The sequence below is a fragment of the Zea mays genome, chromosome 7 (assembly GCF_902167145.1).
Source record: "Zea mays cultivar B73 chromosome 7, Zm-B73-REFERENCE-NAM-5.0, whole genome shotgun sequence".
In the NCBI taxonomy this organism is placed as follows: Eukaryota; Viridiplantae; Streptophyta; class Magnoliopsida; order Poales; family Poaceae; genus Zea; species Zea mays.
In genome coordinates, this window is record NC_050102.1 from 96,941,043 (window position 1) to 96,962,587 (window position 21,545).

Below are 21,545 nucleotides of genomic sequence, written 5' to 3' on the forward strand. Positions count from 1 at the left end.
ACTACAACCCGATGGAGGAGTAAATCATCCACCACAACTCCCAAACCACCACAGTACTTCTTGTTTCTCTATATAGAGAGGAATACAACAAGAGTACTTCTTGTTTCTCTATATAGAGAGGAATACAACAAGATGAATAGGTTAGAGATCGCCAAGGAAATATAGGATATACTCAAGACGGCATATGAAGGTGACAAAATCACCAATATAGAGCTCCTAGAAGGTGAGCTCGAGCGTTTCGCCATTAAAGAGAGAAGAACCAGTACAACCAGGTAAAGTCTTTGGTAAACCAAGTCTACAACCATTGGAGATCGCCAAGAAAATATAGGACATACTCAAGACAACGTATGAGGGTGACAAAATCACCAAGATAGAGCTCCTAGAAGGTAGGCTCGAGCATTTCGCCATGAAAGAGAGAAGAACCAGTACAACCGACTAAAGTCCTTGGTAAACCAAGTCCGCAACTACGCGAGCAAGAAGTGGATGGATAACATGGGGCCCAAGTATTTTTCAGATCAAGCATACAATAAATACATATGCAGGAATTGTAACAACTAGAGATTATAACAACATTTTTTGTCAGCACTAAAATAGGTTATCATCATTGTCACCGCTTCAATACTACTTCAAACTGTATTTCAGACGATACATTACCAAGTATTTGAAGTATCCTTATTTTGAAGTCAAGATACTCAACTAAGAAAGCACTCGTGAATACACTCGGGCCCCATGTGAGAGCTAAAAAAGTGTGATAATCCTATCAGAGGTAGGAGCACCACATGAACGTACTCACCAGCAGCACCATAAGCCTGGAATAGTTACAACAAGAGGGAGCAAGTTAGAGTTGTGATTACTCGCGGAACTACAAAATGTTGAAAAATAACCACAATGACGCTACAAGTACAAACTGATTTGCAACAGACAAAAGCAAGATTACCGAATAGTGAAACCGATTATTATGGTGGTGTTTTATGAGACGTATTGGTATCTTTCTTCGCCTTATGTTGTAGATTATAATTTATAAATGGCATGAAAATATAGCTAAAATACTTCATCAGAATCTCTAGAGAACAGTCACGAAAACATTCACAAGCTAAAATACTTCATCAGAATCTCTAGAGAACAGTCACAAAAACATTCACAAGTAGAATAAGAACCAGATCCCAAGAAAGAAATATGAGAGGCACTCACTACACAGAGAAGTCAGTGATGTTAGATACATTTTGTCAGAAATATTGGATATGATGGGTAAACAATTAATGATGTATCCCGAGAACTCCTTAGGATAATTGGTACCAACTACCACAATTTCTTTGTGAATAGTTCAACCAGACGTGTCAAAATGGAGATTTTTCATAAAGTACTCCAATAATGTCATAATTTTATTGAAATAAAAAATAAATACACACAAATACAAAGTAGTGTTTTGCGAAATCCTATGTTTGTGTTTTGAGAAATCCTGTGTTGGTTCTCAAAATCTGTAATTTAGTGATCAGATGCTGTAATACCAACAACTTAGACTGATAGAAGCCAGACCAAAACTAAGCATGGACTAATAGAGAATGGCTTCTAAACACAGTTATCCTACGGGTTAAAGATTAAAGTATGAGGGAGAAAAAAATGATACAACCAACAAGCAAAGATGCAAGGACAACATTAAAATTCGCAAATATACCACAAAGGACATAAGATTGAAGGATGGGAAGTCAGATTGCACAACCAACAAGCAAAGATTGAAGGATGCGGTATTTTTCAATAATGCAAGTAAGAGAACAGTGGCTATATCTGGCCATTCATATATGGCCATTTTAGCCCATCACGATTCATGAATCCATGCTTCATACTTGGACAGAGGTCTGACATTTTTGACATGACCTCAAAAGTTCCATAAAAAACAATTGCTGCCTGATTGCATTGTGGGTGTGCAAAATCCAGAAGAATCCTAGAAATTTCCTAGAGCAATCCCCAAAATATTTGTCAGCACAAACAAACATGGTATGCATGACCTGCAGATTTTGATTTCATCTTGTACTAAGGTGCCGTTTGGTTCCCAAAATGTAACGTAAATGGTAACGGTAACGGTTTGCATTCGATTACCAGTGGTAACAAGTTTGAATAGGCTGGTATCAATTTCTAGTATGGTATCCGATTACGATTGGATTTAAACAAACATGATTTAATGTTATTTGTTACCGATTACATTACAAATATGTGAACCAAACAGCACCTAAATTCTTATTTTCATTTTAGAATATTTTCATCTGTACCACGAAACGATACTCTATTAGGTACACTGGTACAGTTCAACAAATTGATGAACAGCAGCTATTTCAACAGAGAAAATAGTGCAGGCCAGTGTTCTTAAGGTGCCACCTTAGGGCTTGTTCGGTTACACCAATCCAGAGGGGGATTGGAGGGGTTTAAATCCCCGTCTAGTCATTTTTGACTAGAAGGGGATTTAATCCCCTCTAATCCCCCTCTGGATTGGTGTAACCGAACATGCCCTTAGGGCTTGTTCGGTTTGAGGTGGTTTGAGGGGGATTGAAGGGGATTTAATCCCCTCCTATTCAATTTTGTATAGGAGGGAATTAAATCCCCCTCAATCCACTGGTGGCCTACACATCCCTGGCAGCTCTGCCACTGGTGGCCGATGCAAACATCTGTTTGTTCAGCAGCGGTGGTGACTGATATGGGAAGGGAGTGGCAACTACAGTTAATATGAACAGGGAGCAACAGTGGTAATTCTAATCAACAACAATAAACCTTTGTCCCAAGCAAGTTCGGATAGGCTAAAGTTGAAACCCAACAAAACATGGATAGGAAGGCTAAATCTTTGGGTATATTTCATCCTTTTAGGTCTCCTTTTACTGCTTCTTCTCATGTCAAGTTGTCAACTTCGAAATTCTCCTAACTTTCTTCACATTGTTGTCACGCCTTAGGATCCCACTATGCAGGGGTACCTCTGAAGGTCTCCATTGGACATGTCCAAACAATCTTAACCAATATTGGGCAAACTTTTCTTCGATTGGTGCTACCCCTAACCTATCATGTATATCATTGTTTCGAACTCGATCCCTTCTTGTATGGTCATAGATTACACAACGTACACATTTCTGCAACAATTAGCTGTTGAACATGTCATCTATTTGTAGGTCAACATTCTACACCATACAACATAGAAGGTCTAATTGTCGTCCTATAAAACTTGTCGTTTAGATTTTGTGGTATCCACTTGTCATATAGAACAAGAGATGCTTGCCGTCAATTCATCCACCTGCTTTGATTCCCATGGCTAACATCTTCATCAATATCCTTGTCTTTTTTGTAACATTGATCCTTAATACCAAAAGGTAGCCTTCCTAGATACTACTTGACCTTCGAAATTAACATTTCCTTCCCCATGTGTAGTAGTGCCAAAGTCACATCTCATATATTCGGTTTTAGTTTTACTAAGCCTAAAACCTTTGGTCTCTAGAGATGGCATTAAGAGCACCTGAGGTTATGGACTGCTTAATGCACTACGGGATGGGAAGGGCTGCTTGTGGGCTGGGCCAGAGTCTACTTGCCATTCTTGTTTTCTCATACTTTTCTTCCATCCTTCTCTGGTTGCTGTTTCTAGACTGGTACAACATCACCTCAGCTTGCAGGTGCCTAGGCATTGCCTGGGTGTTGCGACTTGTGAGGGGGATGGGTGTTCACACCTCACTTTACCACCCTGAGAGCACACCTCGCCTAACTGCCTTAAGGACACTGCTACAGCGCAAACTATGCTCAGAACAGATCTTTAGTTAAATATCACATATTGTCAAGCTCAAAACTGTCACTGGCAAGTATAAACTGGGATATGATATAGGGTTAAACTAATATAGTGTATGCGGATGAAGGCATGCAGTTCATTGCTATCAGTACTTAGATTAGGACACTGGTAGGTATAGAATGGATGAGTATGTAGGGTTGAAGTATTTAGCATATGTGGATGAAAGAATACTTCTACTTGTGTTCAGATTAGGGCACTGATAACAGATAATAGATCAATCAGGGACAGCAAATAGTATATAACAGCAGGCTAATATAACAATATGACAGACAACAGAACAGATCAATCAGGCTAATATATAACAGCAGTTCATTACTCTTGATCCCATTCCTATGAAAGCAATGGCAAAATATAACATATGGCAATGTTTAATCCAGTATTAAACAAGTGGACTGATGAGCTGGAACTATTTCAACACTGCAATTTCTGTGAGAAGCAAACAAAGGCCAGACCAGGTCACGTAAGACGTGACTAGACCTTGACATTTTAGATCATCACGTTAGGCACACTTGGCCTCAAAGTTCTATTTGGAAAAAAGGACCTGACTTGGATAGAAATTTGTATTTCAATCCTACTCACTCATTTCCAAAATATAGGTCACATTTGTTTTGTTTTAAGTCAAACTTCTCTAACTTTGACCAAGTTCATACTCCCTCTGTTTCAAATTGCAATTTTTTTACCTATGTCCTAAATCAAACTTCTCTATCATTGACTAAGTTTATAGCTATAACATCAAACTAGATTCATTAGATCGGATACACCATGGAATATATTAATAATGTTTTTTTATTTGATACACCATGAAATATATTTTATACACCACGAAATGTGGATGTTAATAATTTTGTTCTATAAACTACTTAGAGACAAACTTGACTTGTGACAAAGCTAAAACTATTTACAGTTTGAAACATATGGAGTAAAAAATTGCACCAACATTTACATATGAAACTAGTTTCGTTAACTTCTTCATAAAAATGTCTGGATACTGCATTTATTTGAACATGTAGATGTTAATACATTTTTTTAGAAAAAACTGGCCAGAGTTAAGAGACGTTTGACTTAGGACAAAGCTAAAGTGAACTATGCTTTGAACAGAGAGAGCAAGTTTGTACTAGTTTGAATTAATACCAAAAAACCCTAAAGCACAGCCCCAAATAAACAATATCAAAGGCATTAAAAAATTTAATCTTGTTAACCAGGGCTCAGCTTGCTGATTTTTCTTGTGTTGATATACTAAAAGTCAGTGCATGCCGTATTTATGGATGTGCACAGGCACTTGTTGAACCTTATTAATAAAAAATCATTTCAGCATAACCAGCAGCAAGGGTCTTAGATGCACAGTCTAGAGAATCTGATTTTATTCTTGCTCTAAATATTGCATTTGATGTAACAGAACAAGACCTTACTAGGTTGCACTTATCCAAATTGATCAGAAGTTAATTTTAACATCATAGAGAAAATATCTGATTCACAGATGTCCACCCAGAACAAATCACCAAGAAAATAGTGCACATGTTATCATTCTAAATCTCATCAGATATGTTGAACAGGTGCGCAATTATTTTATCATGTGATAGTAAACAAGGCACCATGGCATCATCCATTTTGAAAGAAAATGGAATATAGCAAAGAGCAGGCAGTTAGAGCCATATACCTATGTATGCGATCCGTGTACGCTTTCGAGTGACCGTTTGTCATGAAAACTGCCTCAATGTTGTGACCACTCGATGCTCTTGAGGTCAATGCCAGCCTTGGCCATCTCATAGAGTGGGCTCATGTCACGGAGCTTCTTCACCTGATGCACAGTAAGCTCAATTGCTCTGTCCACCTCTTCGTCAGTGGTAAAGCGACCCATGCCGAAACGAATAGAAGTGTGTGCCATATCCTCCTCCACCCCAAGTGCCCGCAGCACATATGAGGGCTCCAAGCTGGCACTAGTGCAGGCACTACCACTTGACACAGCCACCTCCTTCAGACCCATCAGTAAGCTCTCCCCTTCCACATAAGCAAATGACAAATTTAGATTGCCTGGGTAACGGTGCTCCATACTTCCATTGATGACAACATCATCGACCTGCGCACGTATGCCATCAAGCAGCCTCTGCTGCAGAGCACTGACACGCCTGTGGTCATAATCCATCTCTTGAGCGGCAATCTCACAGGCAGCCCCAAATCCAACAACAAGAGGTGTAGGAACAGTCCCACTGCGGATGCCACGCTCCTGCCCACCACCATTCATCTGTGGTTCCACCCTGATGCGAGGGCGGCGACGAAGGTAGAGGGCCCCCACGCCCTTGGGGCCATAAATCTTGTGGCCGGACAAGGACATGAGCCCAATCCCCATCCTGTTCACATCAATCGGGATCTTCCCCAGCGCCTGCGCAGCATCAGTGTGGAACGGCACGCCTTTCTCCTTGCAGATGCGCCCAATCTCCTCGAGCGGCTGGACGACGCCGATCTCGTTGTTGACAGCCATGACAGACACCAGCCCGGTGTCCGGGCGGATGGCGTCCTCGAGCTGCGCGAGGTCGACGAGCCCGTCCTTGCGCACGGGGAGATAGGTGACCTCGAATCCCTCCTGTTGCAGATACCTGCAGGAGTCCAGCACGCACTTGTGCTCGGTCTGCGTGGTGATGACGTGGCGGCGGCGCTCGCGGTAGAAGCGCATGACGCCCTTGACGGCGATGTTGTTGCACTCGGTGGCGCCCGAGGTGAAGAAGATCTCGCGCGGGTCGGCGCCGACGAGTGAGGCGACGCGGGCGCGAGCGTCCTCTACGGCGGCGTCGGACTCCCAGCCGTAGAGGTGGGTACGGGAGTGAGGGTTCCCGTAGCGAGAGAGGTAGAAGGGGAGCATGGCGTCGAGGACACGCGGGTCGACGGGGGTCGTCGCCTGCATGTCCATGTAGAGCGGGCGGCCCGAGATGCGCACGCCCTTGACGGTGACGGCCGCCTCGTCCTCCTCCGAGGCCACCGCCGCAGGTGCGACAGCCGTGGAGAGAGCGCGGGTGGGGATGGAGGCGCCGCGGCGGAGGAAGAGCGGGAGGAGGCGGCGGGAGAGGGCCATGTTGTGGGGTGGTGGCCGGGTAGAACGGGGTAGGGTTCAGGGGAGGGGTTGCGGCCGCCGCCGCTGAGCTCCCGTTTTGGGGGAGTGGCGATATGGGAATTGCTGGTTAAGGCCAGGGGGAAGGTGGGGAGGACTGAGGAGCCAAGCAGGGTATGGACGAGAACGAGCACGACGGCACGACGCGTCGACGCGCCGACGTCCGATGTGGATGAGACTATGAGAGGGGGCAAGGGAAGGGAAGTGCGTCACGCAACGGCGGCCCATATGTGGGCTGAGGAGCCGAGCTGATTGGGCTAGGACGCTAGGTTGGGATCAGCTTGTTTGGTTTAGATTTTTTAACTAGATTTAATATTAAAATATAAAATCTTAACTAAACGGTATAACTTCGTAATAGAATTCTGAAAATCTATGTATTGTTCTAGTTTAATTTAGAATAACTTTCTATGCTAAAAATTTAGATTTATATCATCTATGTTACCATATGCTCTTGTAGAATTTTCAGTTGACAGTTGTTTTAACCAAATATATTTTAATTTTTTTCATGTCCGTCAGCTCACATAAGCTTTTCACAGCTCACAGTTAAAATCAGATTTATATCTTGTGTGATCACACCAACTGCGTTTATGTTGTGGCTACTACTATGTACGAGAAGGAATAAGGTCTACCACATTTCAGTTGTAACCTCAATAGTGTGACAATGGGAGCATCCGAAAGAGGTAAGAAGTGGAGCACCACTTAAGGGCTTGTTCGGTTAGCTCTCAATCCATGTGGATTGAGTGGGATTGGATGGGTTTAAATCCCAAACAAGTCAAACTTCTTAAGAAATTTTTCCAATCCCATTCAATCCATGTGTATTGGGAATAACCGAACAAGGCCTAAGCATGAAGATGGCCTATAACTATCTATAGAGTTACCTGACTGGAGCATGGCCCTCGTGTGGGCTACCCTTGTGTGAGGCTCCAACGAGGATTATTAAGAAGCTTGTGCACTTCTTGATACCTCAGTAAAACTATCGAGTATCAATGAGAGTTTGTATCTTTATCATATTTAAGCTTCTTTATTTATATTACTGGATCATGTGGCGCCCATTCGGGCGCCCTATCCAACACAAGGTAAAACATGAGCAAACAATTATATATGCTATATTAAAATTCAGCAAAGGATGATTAAGTCTCCAATAAAACCGTTTAGCGCGGGGAGCAACAAAGCAACTATGAGACCAAACATAGATAGACCGAACATAATCCGCATTAAAGTTTTAGACCATACTTTAACGTGTTCCATAGTAAGACGGTCAGGGCTATTACAGCCTGAAACTGATCCCAAATAAGATTATAGGATCGAAGTCTACGTTTATGGGTCGCAAGTTAGGGATAGGTAGGCAGCTACGCGGGAGGTATATACATAGTACGGAGAGCTGATGCAACCCACATAGTTATGCACATAAATCTTACACAACTACAATTGTAGCTTCACGCATCCACAAAAGCCAACCACAAAAGCGACCAAGATGTCCATCCACAAAAGTAACCAAGATGTCATCTGTCATACGTTCAAACTTCAGGTTTGTCGAGGCTGCAAATAGATACAAGAATGTGAGTATAAAATTCATAAATATCCCATGTGGCATGTTTTGTCAACCCAAAAGAATTTGATACGGTTCATTTGTGCAAGTTGTATTCGAGCTGTATCCCTTACACTGACGCTAATTTGGTTAGAAGGCCTGAATCGCCTAGTATTTTGATTCGCAACTTCCTTTTAAGCATATTTATCACAAATTTATTTATTATCTATATTTCTATTATCAAATCAGAAGGCCTACTAAACCTGTTACTTTTGTCCTTCCTCCCAAAAAAGAACTATAACCATCCAAAGCACAAGATCCATGTAATCCATACGGTAGAGCTTATCTCCTCACAAAATCAAAACAAGGTCTATAGCTCTACGCTTGTAATAGTCCTAAAGAAGTACACACAACTTCATCAGAAACAAAATAAGTTTTCGTACAGATTGCTACTTCAAAAATTGAATCTACCACAAATTCAGTGAAGGGAAAACCAGACTAAACAATTATCCATGCCATATTCAAATTCAGTGAAGGGTTTCATAAATTATTCAGCACAATTGATACTTCAAAAATTGAATCTACCACAAAACTGGTTAGTGCGAGACGTACAGAACAACAAAACAATGATCATACCAAACACATAGAGAGGCTAAACATAATTCAGTGAAGTTGTTTTATGTTGTAGCACAAGTTACCATTCTTAGAGGTCTTCAACTCTATATCTTTGTATTTTTCACATAGTAATGTTCATGACAAACTTCTTCGGTGTGAGATCACATCTACATCCTTCTGTACAAGTTTATGAGCCTATTACTAACACTCCAGCTTTAGGGAAAGTGCATAAACTCTTTTGAAAGAATAGCGCAAAACCTTCACCTAGACATCATGGTCTGAATTCCTAAATGTGAGGACCAATGAGGAACAATTTGACAAAAAAATATCAGCCCAACTCCTACAACATCAGATGGATCTAGTTATTTTATTTTAAAAATAACATAAATGTTGCTTAGAAATACTAACAGAACGACACGAATTGGACAGACCTGAATCAGGGGGCATAAACAAATTTCCAAGGAATTTCCTCAATGATGGCAACAGTTTTATTTTAAAAATAACAGAAATGTTGCTTAGAAATACTAACAGGACGACACGAATTGGACAGACCTAAATCAAGGGGCATAAACAAATTTCCAAAGAATTTCCTCAATGATGGCAACAGAATGCACCAGTTGGTAAAGTCTGATAACGACATAGACTTCTCTGAGACCCCTTCAACATCCAAAGAATAGACTGATGTTAATTATTTAGAGACCAAAAATATAAATGTTTCCTTTTTTCCTTGTATCTGCTTGCCTTGTGGGAACAAATATGAAAGTTAGTTGTTTGACATGCTTTAGATGCTAGCCGAGTAGCCATACTTCTTTTACTCCATCATATTCTTCCCGATGCTTTTATATGCTAGGTTTCGATTGAATACAATATTAGTAATAGTCATTGTTGTAAGGTCTAAGCTTATGGGTTCCCATGTTACATCTATTCAGGTGATGTGTGTAGAACAAAAATACTAACTTGGTCTGCATTTTTATCAGATGTTAACACAATAATGGCCCGTGCTTTCGAAACAGAAACCTGGAAAAGGGTCAATTATTTGAGATCTTAATATGGAATGAGATGAAATCAAAGACCACTGTGTATTACATGGAACAAGGATAACAATAATTTATGAATATTATACCTTCCTCAAGTCTGCTAGAATTAGAGGAGCGTCACTCCTACATATTACAGATGTTCCCATGAAGCCAACTTCTAGCTTTGCTATGTCCATCTCCATCTCTTACTTGTTCGTTTCAGCTAGAACAACAGCTACACCACCACTGATACTCTTGTTTGCTAGCTGCTTCAGAAGAGAGCCCTGGTCCACAGTGCAGATATCGTAAGCATGTTGAGTACACTGAATGACAATAGGATAGAACATGTTCATACGATTTCAAAGTAACATTGTACACAAGCATATTTAATTGTGAAAATTGAGTTAACAATCACCAACTAAACGATATTTAGGGGCAATACATTCTGATAAGGTGATGAACCTTTTTTCAGGATAGAATATTTCAGCAATATTTCCCAGCACAATTGAAAAGAAGCATAACTAACTGTGAACCTCTAATAGGTTGTTGTTCGGTGATGGTTTCCTAAATCTCTTCAATAATGTAGATCCATTTGCAACCCTGAATAAAAAAAGTTCAACAAACCATTGCATAGAATAGAGATGATGGGATACATACCGGTGAATCTGCATGCCAGGATACATACCTGTGAATCTCCATGTGGTGATGGTGTTGGTCGACCCACTGCGGCGTCGATGGGTCACCACAGAAGAACATCGTCGCCTCCCTCATCTGCCTACACCACACGCCGACGCCCCCACCGACCACGGAGATAAAACATCAAGGTCGTCGCGAGCATTCAGAATCATGTCATGCAGCCCCTCGGCAGCGGCGTCCGGAGGTAACAAAAAGGACAGGGAGGCGTCGGGTTGCGGCTTCGCCATCCCGGAGACGTTGACGAATCGCGGGGTGGTCTCCTTGGACTCTGAGACACATAAACAAAGTCCACACCTAAAATTCAAAGCTTTATTAACAGTAACACACATGTTTCTTTTATTGATGTATGTTTACAAATTAGTGGTACTCTATGTTCCTATTGTTTTAGCTACTGTATTATCCCTTGTTCCCAGATTGCTCCTGTCTACTATCTTGGCTTACCAAGTCACCCTGAACATGACATTGCCAAGATTCAAATGACGGCTGTTAGTTTTGAGGTAAATATAATTCTTGAATCAGATTTACCTTGCACTAAATTGTTGGGAACATGACATAATTATAAATATTTGTTTTCCTGTGCAGGTTGCTGGAGACTTTGATGCTTCGAGGAAATTTATTGTTTCTGTTAAAATACCCTATCATGCACCTTCTTTTGGAGGCTGTGAGAGCATAATTGATCAGTCTGCCATCATGTACTACTGGTAAGAAATTGGTGATTAAAGAGATGAATAAAGAGCTGAAATATCTAAATATACCTCGTCCGGTCTCCATAGCCTGGTACTCTGGTTTGGCCATCTGCGTGTCCACCAGACATACAAGGGGGTGGAAAATAGAAGTCAGGCTGGCTAACATAAGCAAAAGAGAAAGCTGATGGTACTCATGACTATGAATGTCTGATTGCGGTTGGCGCTGATGCAGCGAAGCCGCACTTGAAGCTGATGACCTTCCAGAAGGGAGTCCCATTTGGTTCTTCTCGTCAGTATCTAGATCTGTTGATGTATCATCAGTCGCGGGGCTTACATAAGCCATCTCAGACTCTTCACAGCTCTCAGTGTTTCTTGTTGTTTGGAGCTGAAGCTACCAGATCTGGTTGTGCTTTAATGGTGAGAGATAGATATGCAAATCTAAACCACATAAAAGCCTACGAAGCTATTTTAATCTTGTTCTCGAAACTGGGAATAGCTCGCTAGAGGGGAAGAGGGTCCCGATCGATGAAGACGGGTGGGCACCGAGCTGTCCTGGCCACTCCATCCTACTGCTGAGCTACTCCTACCTCTTCCCCATCTGCAAACAAAGCTTTGGATTATGCTCCAATTTTTTCCTTTTTAAATGCAAAACACCACCTTCTAGAAGCCATGACCAAACACCGTGTTCTCCAGCCATCCGAACTCCGAAGACAAGAAGGGTGGGGAAGGGGGTCGAGAGAGTTCCTCACTTAGTGAAGATGAAGAAGGATGGGGGCAGCAGGGTCTGCCACGTGCTCACGTTAGCGACGAGCCGACGATGCCCTCATTGCCGGAGAGGAGGAAGGCTTTGTCCATTGCGAAGGGCTCCCGGTCGGATCGACGCCTCCGTGCCGCGGTTGGCGAGCACGGCCGCAAACAACATGAGGCGGCAGCGAGCGATGGGAGAGAGCCTGGAGTGGGGAGATCTCGCTCGCCGGGACTACCACCTGACGGCGAGCATGGTCTTGAACACCATGAGGTGGTCGGCATCCATGGGACAAAGCATGTGCGTGGTGGCCTGGTGTGTCGTCGAGAGAGGGAGAGGGAGAGAGAGGGGGAGGGCGGACGTGATGTAGCTCGGCTCCATTAACTTCAAGAAAAATTTCGGGTCCGTGAAATGCTGTCATGCGAGCAAAGGCGAGCGGACTGGTGGCACACGCGTCGCGCGATGGATGGCTGGGAAGCCACCGAATGCGGAGAGCGCAGCAAAACGGGTCACGTTTTAATATATCAGATTACCTTTGATTGTGTGCTTTATCTCGTTAGCTTAGTCATATGCTACTGGATAGGTCTAGAACCTAGGTTGCATAACTCCTTTTACGATAGAGACAGCATGTCACATCTGATTTTGAGGACAAAATTGAATGCATAGGATTGAGAGGAAGGCACTCGAGTGGATTCCATGCCTGACCTAGGACTGACTCGTCGTAATTGATTGGTAGTATTAACTATGTCTAGCACCGAGCCACGGCGGGAGAGTCAGTCCACCTTCCACTCATGACCTATCGAGCCTAGACCTGAGTGCACTGGCTGCTTATAGGACTCACAGCACAACGAGTCGCGCTAAGACCCAGGTTATGCCGACTCAAAGACGGCAATGATGGTGCCAGAGCTCTTCACCTCCCACGCCGTCCACCATAAAGAGCGCGGCCAAGGAAGCCTAGACGAATGAGGCACATACGGACAAACATAACTTTACCAAGGTAGAACAACTCGTTTTACCATGGCGCAGTAGCTCATTCCTTGGTAAGCTACCGGTAGTCAACCCCCACTTCTATACTACTATATTAAGAACCTAATGTGGGCACCAGGTGCTACCACTGCTTCACCCTCCCCACGCCTAGCGCCCACAAAAAGTAGTGCAGAACGAGCATTCGAACCCACACTGAAAGTAGCCTAGAGGGGGGTGAATAGGCTACACCTGGAATTTCTCACCAAAAACTTCGAGATAATGTCAAATTTCAAGTTGCATTGGTGCAAACTGGTTTAGGTAATATGGTTCACAACTGAACAAGTTTGAACCTGCTCAACTTAGATTAGATAAATAGATAAACAAATATCACAAAGTAATGAGAGATTCTTTCTTAAGACTTGCCCTAGAGAAAATCCACTCGAATGGGTGACAAATCGATGTGGACCGGTTCCACAAGATTTGCACACAATACAAACAGATCTAAACTGATCAACAATTAAAGCACTTTTCAAGAACACACCAAGAACACATGATTTAACCCGAGGTTCGGCAATCACCACAAAGGTGTCCTACTCCTCGTTGAGGAGCCCACAAAGGGCCGGGTCTTTTCCAACCCTAATCCTCCACAAGCTGACCACCAAGGTCAAGACAATCTCTTCTTAACTTAGCTCAACGAGCGGGTGATACAAACTTCTTGGGGTCATCCACAAATTTGGAGACTCCCAAGCAACCTCTATCTGTCAAGGAACATAAGGTTCCAAGAGTAACAAATCCGCACAAGATTCAAGTTTGCGATGAGCTCGAGAGATGAAGAGAAAGGGAGAATAGAGATGAAATCACCAGCGAGTTAGACAAACTTTACCTCACACCAAGGGTCCTTCAATCAATTGAAGGAGATGCGATTTTGGGTGTGAGATGTGGAGTGAATGCTCTTGTTTGAGAGTAGGTCAGCCAAGAAATTATGAATGGGGCAGAAGTGAATGAAGAGATAGAGTGCAAGGGGTATATAAAGGAGCCCCCAAAAGCCGGTGGCCGTTGGGGTATTTTGACTGAAAACCGGTTGAGCCGGTTTCCACCAGAGTGTTTCTCGGTTCAGGCACTGGCTTAACTGGTAGGTGGACCGGTTTCAAAACCAGTTGAGCCGGCCCTAAAACCGGTTGAACCGGTTTTTCAAAAGTTTACGCACTGCTTTTTCTGACATGGCAGACTGGCAGTGTAGAAAAAGAAAGGTGAACAGTGCAAAAACCGGTTGAGCTGGTTTTCAAAAACTGGTTGAGCTGGTTTTTAGAAAACTAAATAGAACCTTGGGGAAGTCTGAGTGGGAAGTAAAAGTAGTTTTTTCAAGAGCATTCATGATCTAATAAAATGTTTGCTTAGAGGACTTTGAAGAGGTTTGGACTGAGCTCATCGCAATATCTTACTCAAATTTTGCGGATCCCTCTTAATTGAACGGTGATTCCTATGTCTCAAGAATTGTAAAATTTAAACTGTCGTTGTTCACAAGCACTTGAAGCACGCCATATGATGTAGAATTTTTAATTCGCTGTGCTTTCCCTTTTGTGTACATATGGAATATGTGCTCCTCCTGTCTTTAGGATAACTGTATACATACTAGGTGCAAACTTGTTAGAAACTCTGTTTGTTTTGTCATTTAATCACCAAAACCCTCATTCAGGGTTGATTGCACTTACAATATCCCCCTTTTTGGTGATTGATGCCAAAACAAACTAGAGTAGATATATATAAAAAAATGACTAGCGAGATTGTGAATACTTGTGTATGTGTGGCTCCCCCTAAATATGTACATGTGTTTTGTAATCTTCATATTGACTTGATATGTCAATTATGCAACACATTTGGAGGGAGTGAATAGTCAACACATCTCACAATTATTCGAGGGATGCCACAATGTTATATAAGAGATGATGATGCAAATGACATACTCTCACAATATCATCATGGCATGGCATAACACATATATGATGGATAAAGAGGATCATAAAAAACTAGCTATTACAATAACGATCATCAACGCATAATGTAGTTCATGGCCCTAGGCCATCATCACAAGCACAGATAAATGTAAAGTTATTACATACCATCATTGTTCATTACATAAATAAAATAGTTCAGCAGTTCAGCCCCTTGGGCTACCAACACAACAACAACCAACAACCCTTCTCCCCCTTTTTGGCAGCGAGCACCAAAAAATAGGAGAAGTCACAGGCACATATTACCAAGATGGAGAGGGATCAAAGAACCGAGATGCCAGATTAACAGCAAAGTTTTCCTCCCCGGGGTTAGCAGCAGGAGGAGTGCTTCTTGAAGGATCCTGGGGGAGGATAAGACGATGAAGGGCCCGGATCACCCTGGTGGGGAGGCGGGACAAACTGATCTCTATCATCAAAGAACTCTTCGTCAACATCTTCATCTTCAACAGACATGAATGGAACACCATAAGCTTGTTGGTGCCATTCATTGATATCTGGAGGGGTGCATGAAGAGACACGTCAGGCGAGTGGGGAGCAAAAGGAATTCCCATGGAGATAGACTGACCATGGAAATTGTCATCTGTCACTCGCTGTCGCCTGGCTAGCTCATGCACGTCAGCAGATATATCCCTACACATAGAGAAAAAGGTTGCAATCCCATGAGCCAGCCTGGCCCCAGGCCGCGACCACGACCTCGACCACGACCACGACCACGTGGAGTGGGAGAGCCACGACCAGGAGAAGAATGGGAGGGACCAGGCAAGATCTGCTCACGAGAGCTGGCAGGAGCCTTTTTCATCCTGCCTATGGGATTATTGGGGTCAATCCAAAAAGGGGTGTAAGAAAGATGTCTGGTGCCCTTTTCATATCTGATTTGGGCGACAACCTCAATTATCTTCATGATGTAGGGAGCATGCAGACAACCTTTGAGAGGAGAGCAAGAGGCATGCATGATTTCTTGCCAGATCATATCAAACACATTCAATCTCTCACTGCTGTTGAGCTTCATGAAAGAGAGAAATACCTTGCTTTCACCCAGAATGTTCATTTGATTCCCCGTTGGGAATGAGAGTCATCCTGAAAAGACAGTTGAGATATCTGTAGTACTTATGCATATTGGTGGATTTTCAGTACTCATCATTTTCAGAAAGATGGAGATCTTTGGCCTCAGCTCTGGTGGGAGGGCGAAAATCATGAATTTTGACCTTATCTCCAGCTATATAATTATCAAAGAATCCCAATATATGAACAAATATTCTATAGCTAACCTTGTACCAGCTCCATTCAATATAAAAGTTCATGTAAGGGAAGTTGTAAGGACTTTCTTCATCTGCATTCTTGATCCATAATGTGGAGTAGAATTGAGCAATAATTTCATTGTTCCAATCAAAATGGAAACTCATGATATTCTTTTATTCTTCTGTTCACAAGCCCTTAGAGCTAACGACATCTCTCTATCCCCAATGCCTTCACAGCCACTCCAGTTGATAAAATGTTGATGCAAAATGGGATGATGCTTCTTGGGAAGAATAATCGTATTATAGAAATCTACATGTAGTAGAATCCAAAAACGATTACCTTCAATCCGGATGTCTCTCACACGAAGGGCAGGATTCTGAAAACGCATATCGTGAAGAAGAGCTGACCCTCCGCTGGCACTAAAGTCAGTGATTTCTTCGTTGGGGGATCGCCGAGCCTGAGCTTTGTGAAGAACCAATCCACGAACAATGGGGGCATTCTCGGAAGAAAGATCAATAATATCATCTTTTCCGCCTTCATCATCACTGGAAGGCTCCCATGCTTGAGGATTAGTCGTGGGATGAGAGCGACTAGAAGGGGTTCTAGCCGTACGCCCGTGACTTCCCTGAGACCTAGAGGCCTCACCACCCATCATGACATTTCTAGATCCTCGCCCACGCTTGGATCTGGACTGTGAGGGTGCCTCCTCACGAATCTTAGGGGAACTATCATCCGAGTCAGATTCAATGACCGATGGATTCCAACGACGAACCATCCTTGAGACCAAACAAGATACACACGGTGAGAAAGATATTGATGTTCAAGGAATTTAAAGAACATATTTGAGGAGAGTCAAGTGTAATATTGGGCATGCATTTCAACCATTCATATAAACGGTCTAACTACAATGAACAATACCAACCGATTCATCTTCAAAACTATGTTCACGACAATGAGGATTGATTAAGTGTGAATCAAATACCTAAACTTAACTCCTCCTTGAAGATAATCTCAAGATATTCAAGAAATGCATAGATCGAGTCAAAAATTAGGGAAGAGATAAAATTACCTCGATCTGAGAAATCTTCCACAAAAATCCTGAAAAGAAGAGGAGAAGATGTGGAGGAGCTTGAGGGGAGCAAATCCACAACTTTTCTCCCAAGATTTTGGAGTGATTTGAGTGGATATTGGAGGGATTTGATGTGAGGGAGTGAGAGAAACCGAGAAGAGAAGGCGTCGGCTGGGGAAGAAACTGAGGAGAGAGAGAAGTAGTAAAGGGGAAAGGAGAGGAAAAAAGGGGGCAGCGGCGGCTGGGCAGACTGCCCAAAGCCGGTTCAGCCGGTCTGAAAACCGGCTCAACCGGTTTTGCTGCAGCATGCACAGAAAAAGCTACAGAAAAAGAGGACTGACGCGCACAGACTTCTAACAAACTCACAACACAGTCTGCGAGACTGACTGACAGCGCAGTCGCCGAGACGCAGAAAAGCGGTTCAGCCGGGTTTTGGACCGGCTCAACCGATTTTCACTAGAGAGAAACCGGTTTAGTGGTTGGCTCAGCCGGTTTACTCAACCAGGTTTCAGTAAGAGCCAAATATGGCTAAGTATACAAACAATATTAATGTAATGACCATTTTTAACATTTTTAGACAATAAAAGTAAGATTTTAAATGTAATTTTGTGTCATAAAAACAAATTCATGCAAATCAATCATGATTTAAGTGTTATTTATGAAGACACGTTTCAAGAATCCAAGATATTTAGTTCACTCCTTAGAAAGAAAAACCTAGTCTCATCAAGAGGTTTAGTGAAGATATCGGCTAGTTGATTTTCGGTGCTCACATGGAATAATTCGATATCTCCTTTGGCTTCATGGTCTCTCAAGAAATGATGTCTAATATCAATATGTTTAGTTCTAGAGTGTTGCACAAGATTATTTGCAAGTTTAATGGCACTCTCATTGTCACACAGCAGTGAAATTTTGTTAAACTCATAACCAAAATCTCTTAGGGTTTGCTTCATCCATAACAACTGTGCACAACATGCACCAGCTACTATGTACTCAGCTTCTGCAGTGGAAAGTGCAACACAATTTTGTTTCTTGGAACTCCATGGCACTAAGGACCGCCCAAGGAATTGGCAAGTGCCAGTAGTGCTTTTTCGATCTACTTTGCAACCGGCATAATCTGAGTCAGAATAGCTAAGCAAATAAAAAAAGGAGCCTTTAGGGTACCACAATCCTAGGTTTTAGGTGTGGACTAAGTATCTTAGGATTCTCTTAACGGCTGCAAGATGACATGCTTTTGGATTTGCTTGAAAATGAGCACACATGCATACACTCAACATTATATCAGGTCTAGATGCACACAAGTAGAGTAGTGAACCTATCATTGATATATATAGCTTTTGATCTACCGGTTTACCTTCTTCATTTAGGTCGAGATGCCCATTTGATGTCATTGGGGTCTTGATGGGTTTTGCCTTTTCCATACCAAACTTTTTCAACATATCTTGAGTGTATTTGGTTAGACACAAAAAAGTTCCTTCCCCTAACTGCTTGACTTGTAATCCCAAAAAGAACTTGAGCTCACCCATCATAGACATCTCGAACCTGTTCGTCATTACCTTATTAAATTCTTCACAAAATTTCTTATTAGTACTACCAAATATAATGTCATCGACATATATTTGGCACACAAATAATTCATTATCGACTTTGCGAGTAAATAAAGTAGAGCCGACTTTTCCTATTTCAAAACCATTTTTAAGTAGGAAATCTTTAAGACATTCATACCAAGCTCTAGGGGCTTGTTTAAGCCCGTAGAGCGCTTTGTGAAGGAGAAAAACATGGTTTGGCTTCCTTGGATCTTCAAATCCCGGCGGTTGCTCCACATAGACCAGCTCTTGTAGTGGCCCATTTAGAAATGCGCTCTTGACGTCCATTTGATACAACTTGAAATCATGATTAGTAGCATAGGCAATTAATATTCTTATTTATTCTAACCTTGCTACTGGTGCATAGGTTTCCCCAAAATCAAGTCCCTCCACTTGAGTGAAACCTTGAGCAACCAACCATGCTTTGTTCCTTGTAACAACACCATGTTCATCTTGCTTATTTCTGAAGACCCACTTGGTTTCAATCACATTTTGCTTAGGTCTTTCCACTAAGGACCAGACTTCACTCCGAGTAAAGTTATTTAGCTCCTCTTGCATTGCAATTATCCAATCCGGATCACTTAGTGATTCTTCAACCTTAAGTGGCTCAAGAGAGGAAACAAACGAGTAAATTTCACAAAAAAAACTGCTAAATAGGATCAAGTTCTTACCCTCTTTTGATGCTGCCAAGAATGTTATCCACTGGATGATCTTGGATAGTATGGTGAACTCGAGGATGAGGCACTGATGGTTGTCTTTGAATTTGCCCTTCATCATCATCCTCTTGATCAAGAGGAACTTCACTAACAACTACTTCAGGTTCATCTTCCACAATTGTTGGCAACTCTTGTGGTTGATGAACTTCCTCAAGGATTGGATGACTTGAGGTTTATGTGTTTGCTTGGGTGGAGGATTTATCATCAACCACCTTTGCGCCCATGACAATGACCTCATTTGTTATCCAAAAAGTTCCTTCGTTGTGACGGAACCTCCCAAGTTATTAGGCCCACCTACAGTTGTCCTTGTCCAACATACCTTGGACAACCCTGTAGATGCACATAATCACTCGACAAGTTCGGTAACTATATCCTCATTTCCTCTCTCAGGAGTGTTTCACCCGTCACGCAAATATTACATCACATCGGAGGAAAGAATAACGGAAGTAATAACTTAATTTACATTCATTCAAATATAGAGAAAGAGTATTATTGTTATTACAAGACCAGGGTACCTAGGAGTGCATAAAGTATTATTATTACAAACCCGGGAGGCGAACCACCCTCCCGCACAAAATAATATTGTTTTTAAAGTGGGAGACCAACATCCTCCCGCGACAGCCTTCACTGCTAGGTTTCATCCTTGGGCACCACCTTAGAACAAAAACAACAAAAGTCTGTTGTTTCCTCACCTACAACAACATGGGTTCAAAAACCCTGAGTACGGAGTGTACTTTCGCAAGTCTTACCCATCAAAAGAAAAGACTCTCAAGGATATGCTAGTTTGAGGGAGTCAAGGTAAGGTTGATCAAGTATCAAAAACTCTATTTTGCAGAAATGCTTACTAAAAGTGGATCCTTAAAAATCTAGTTTTATTAGCATGTTAAGTTATTACCTGTAACTAGAGTTCTTTCTACCCTAGTTCAAGCACTTGACCTGCACTAGCCGTCTTTTATCATCCTTTTTCTTTACCGAATTGCTACGTGTAGGGCACTGACCAAGTCTTCATATCCGAGAAGTAACGATGATCCGAATCGATTAATACCCAGCTGGGGATCTCCAATCACACGACATATGTAGCACTTAACCCTTGCATATGTCAACTCGCCACCGGGTTTCTTAAGACCAGATCGGGTTCACGCCAACCGAGAGCACAGATACACCACCGTCCAACCTCTTGCCATGGAGGGTACACGCTACTCTCGCCATCTCTCCACTCCCATTACGTGTTGGCCTTTCTGGTATTAGTCTGCCCGAGGCAAAGCTTACCCATGACGAGGCATGTGACCAGTTAAAAGGTCCTCAATCATCAAGCCTACATCGACACGGTCCTTAATCGACTCAGACGAAGACACTACACTGAGACTCTCTTCTCGTGCAAGTCACCCGCCCGGTCTCAGCTTTATCATTAAGAACCCAAAGTTTGGTACTTGACAGAGGTACATCTTTTTCGATGTTGAACCCATCATGGCCATGATGGATCCACCATCAAGTTTTATTTTTTGAAACATCCCTTCCACTGTGAAGCATCACCTTTTATTTAAAACCAAAACATTTGTTTTTCTATAGCAGGACTAAGCATCAGAAAACCTTTTAATAAAACAGGTATTCAAGGAATGGTAAACAGTTCCAAGGAAGGAAATGCAGCAATTGGTTTAGCACACAACTCCTATCACCTAATGCATCATATAAGGTGATAAAGATTTTAAAACAGCAAGGAGGTGGCAAATGCACCGAGGCTTGCCTTGTGTTGT

At 42.4% G+C, this 21,545-nt stretch overlaps 1 protein-coding gene and 1 pseudogene across 2 annotated transcripts; both read right to left on the minus strand.

Moving 5' to 3' along the window:
* Nucleotides 1-495: 495 nt before the first annotated feature.
* LOC100282194 (Cysteine desulfurase mitochondrial) lies at nucleotides 496-7,073 on the minus strand. The gene is made up of 2 exons (NM_001155106.2): nucleotides 5,475-7,073; nucleotides 496-809 (listed from the first exon to the last, which is right to left on the minus strand). The coding sequence occupies exon 1, from the start codon at nucleotides 6,882-6,884 to the stop codon at nucleotides 5,529-5,531; it is 1,356 nt and encodes a 451-aa protein (NP_001148578.2). The 5' UTR covers nucleotides 6,885-7,073; the 3' UTR covers nucleotides 496-809; nucleotides 5,475-5,528.
* A 1,071-nt stretch (nucleotides 7,074-8,144) lies between these two features.
* On the minus strand, nucleotides 8,145-12,504 carry LOC100193241 (LOC732770-like pseudogene; annotated as a pseudogene). The gene is made up of 5 exons (NR_159662.1): nucleotides 12,211-12,504; nucleotides 11,531-11,764; nucleotides 10,765-11,043; nucleotides 10,187-10,363; nucleotides 8,145-8,459 (listed from the first exon to the last, which is right to left on the minus strand). The product of NR_159662.1 is annotated as a protein-like pseudogene (transcript).
* Nucleotides 12,505-21,545: the final 9,041 nt, after the last annotated feature.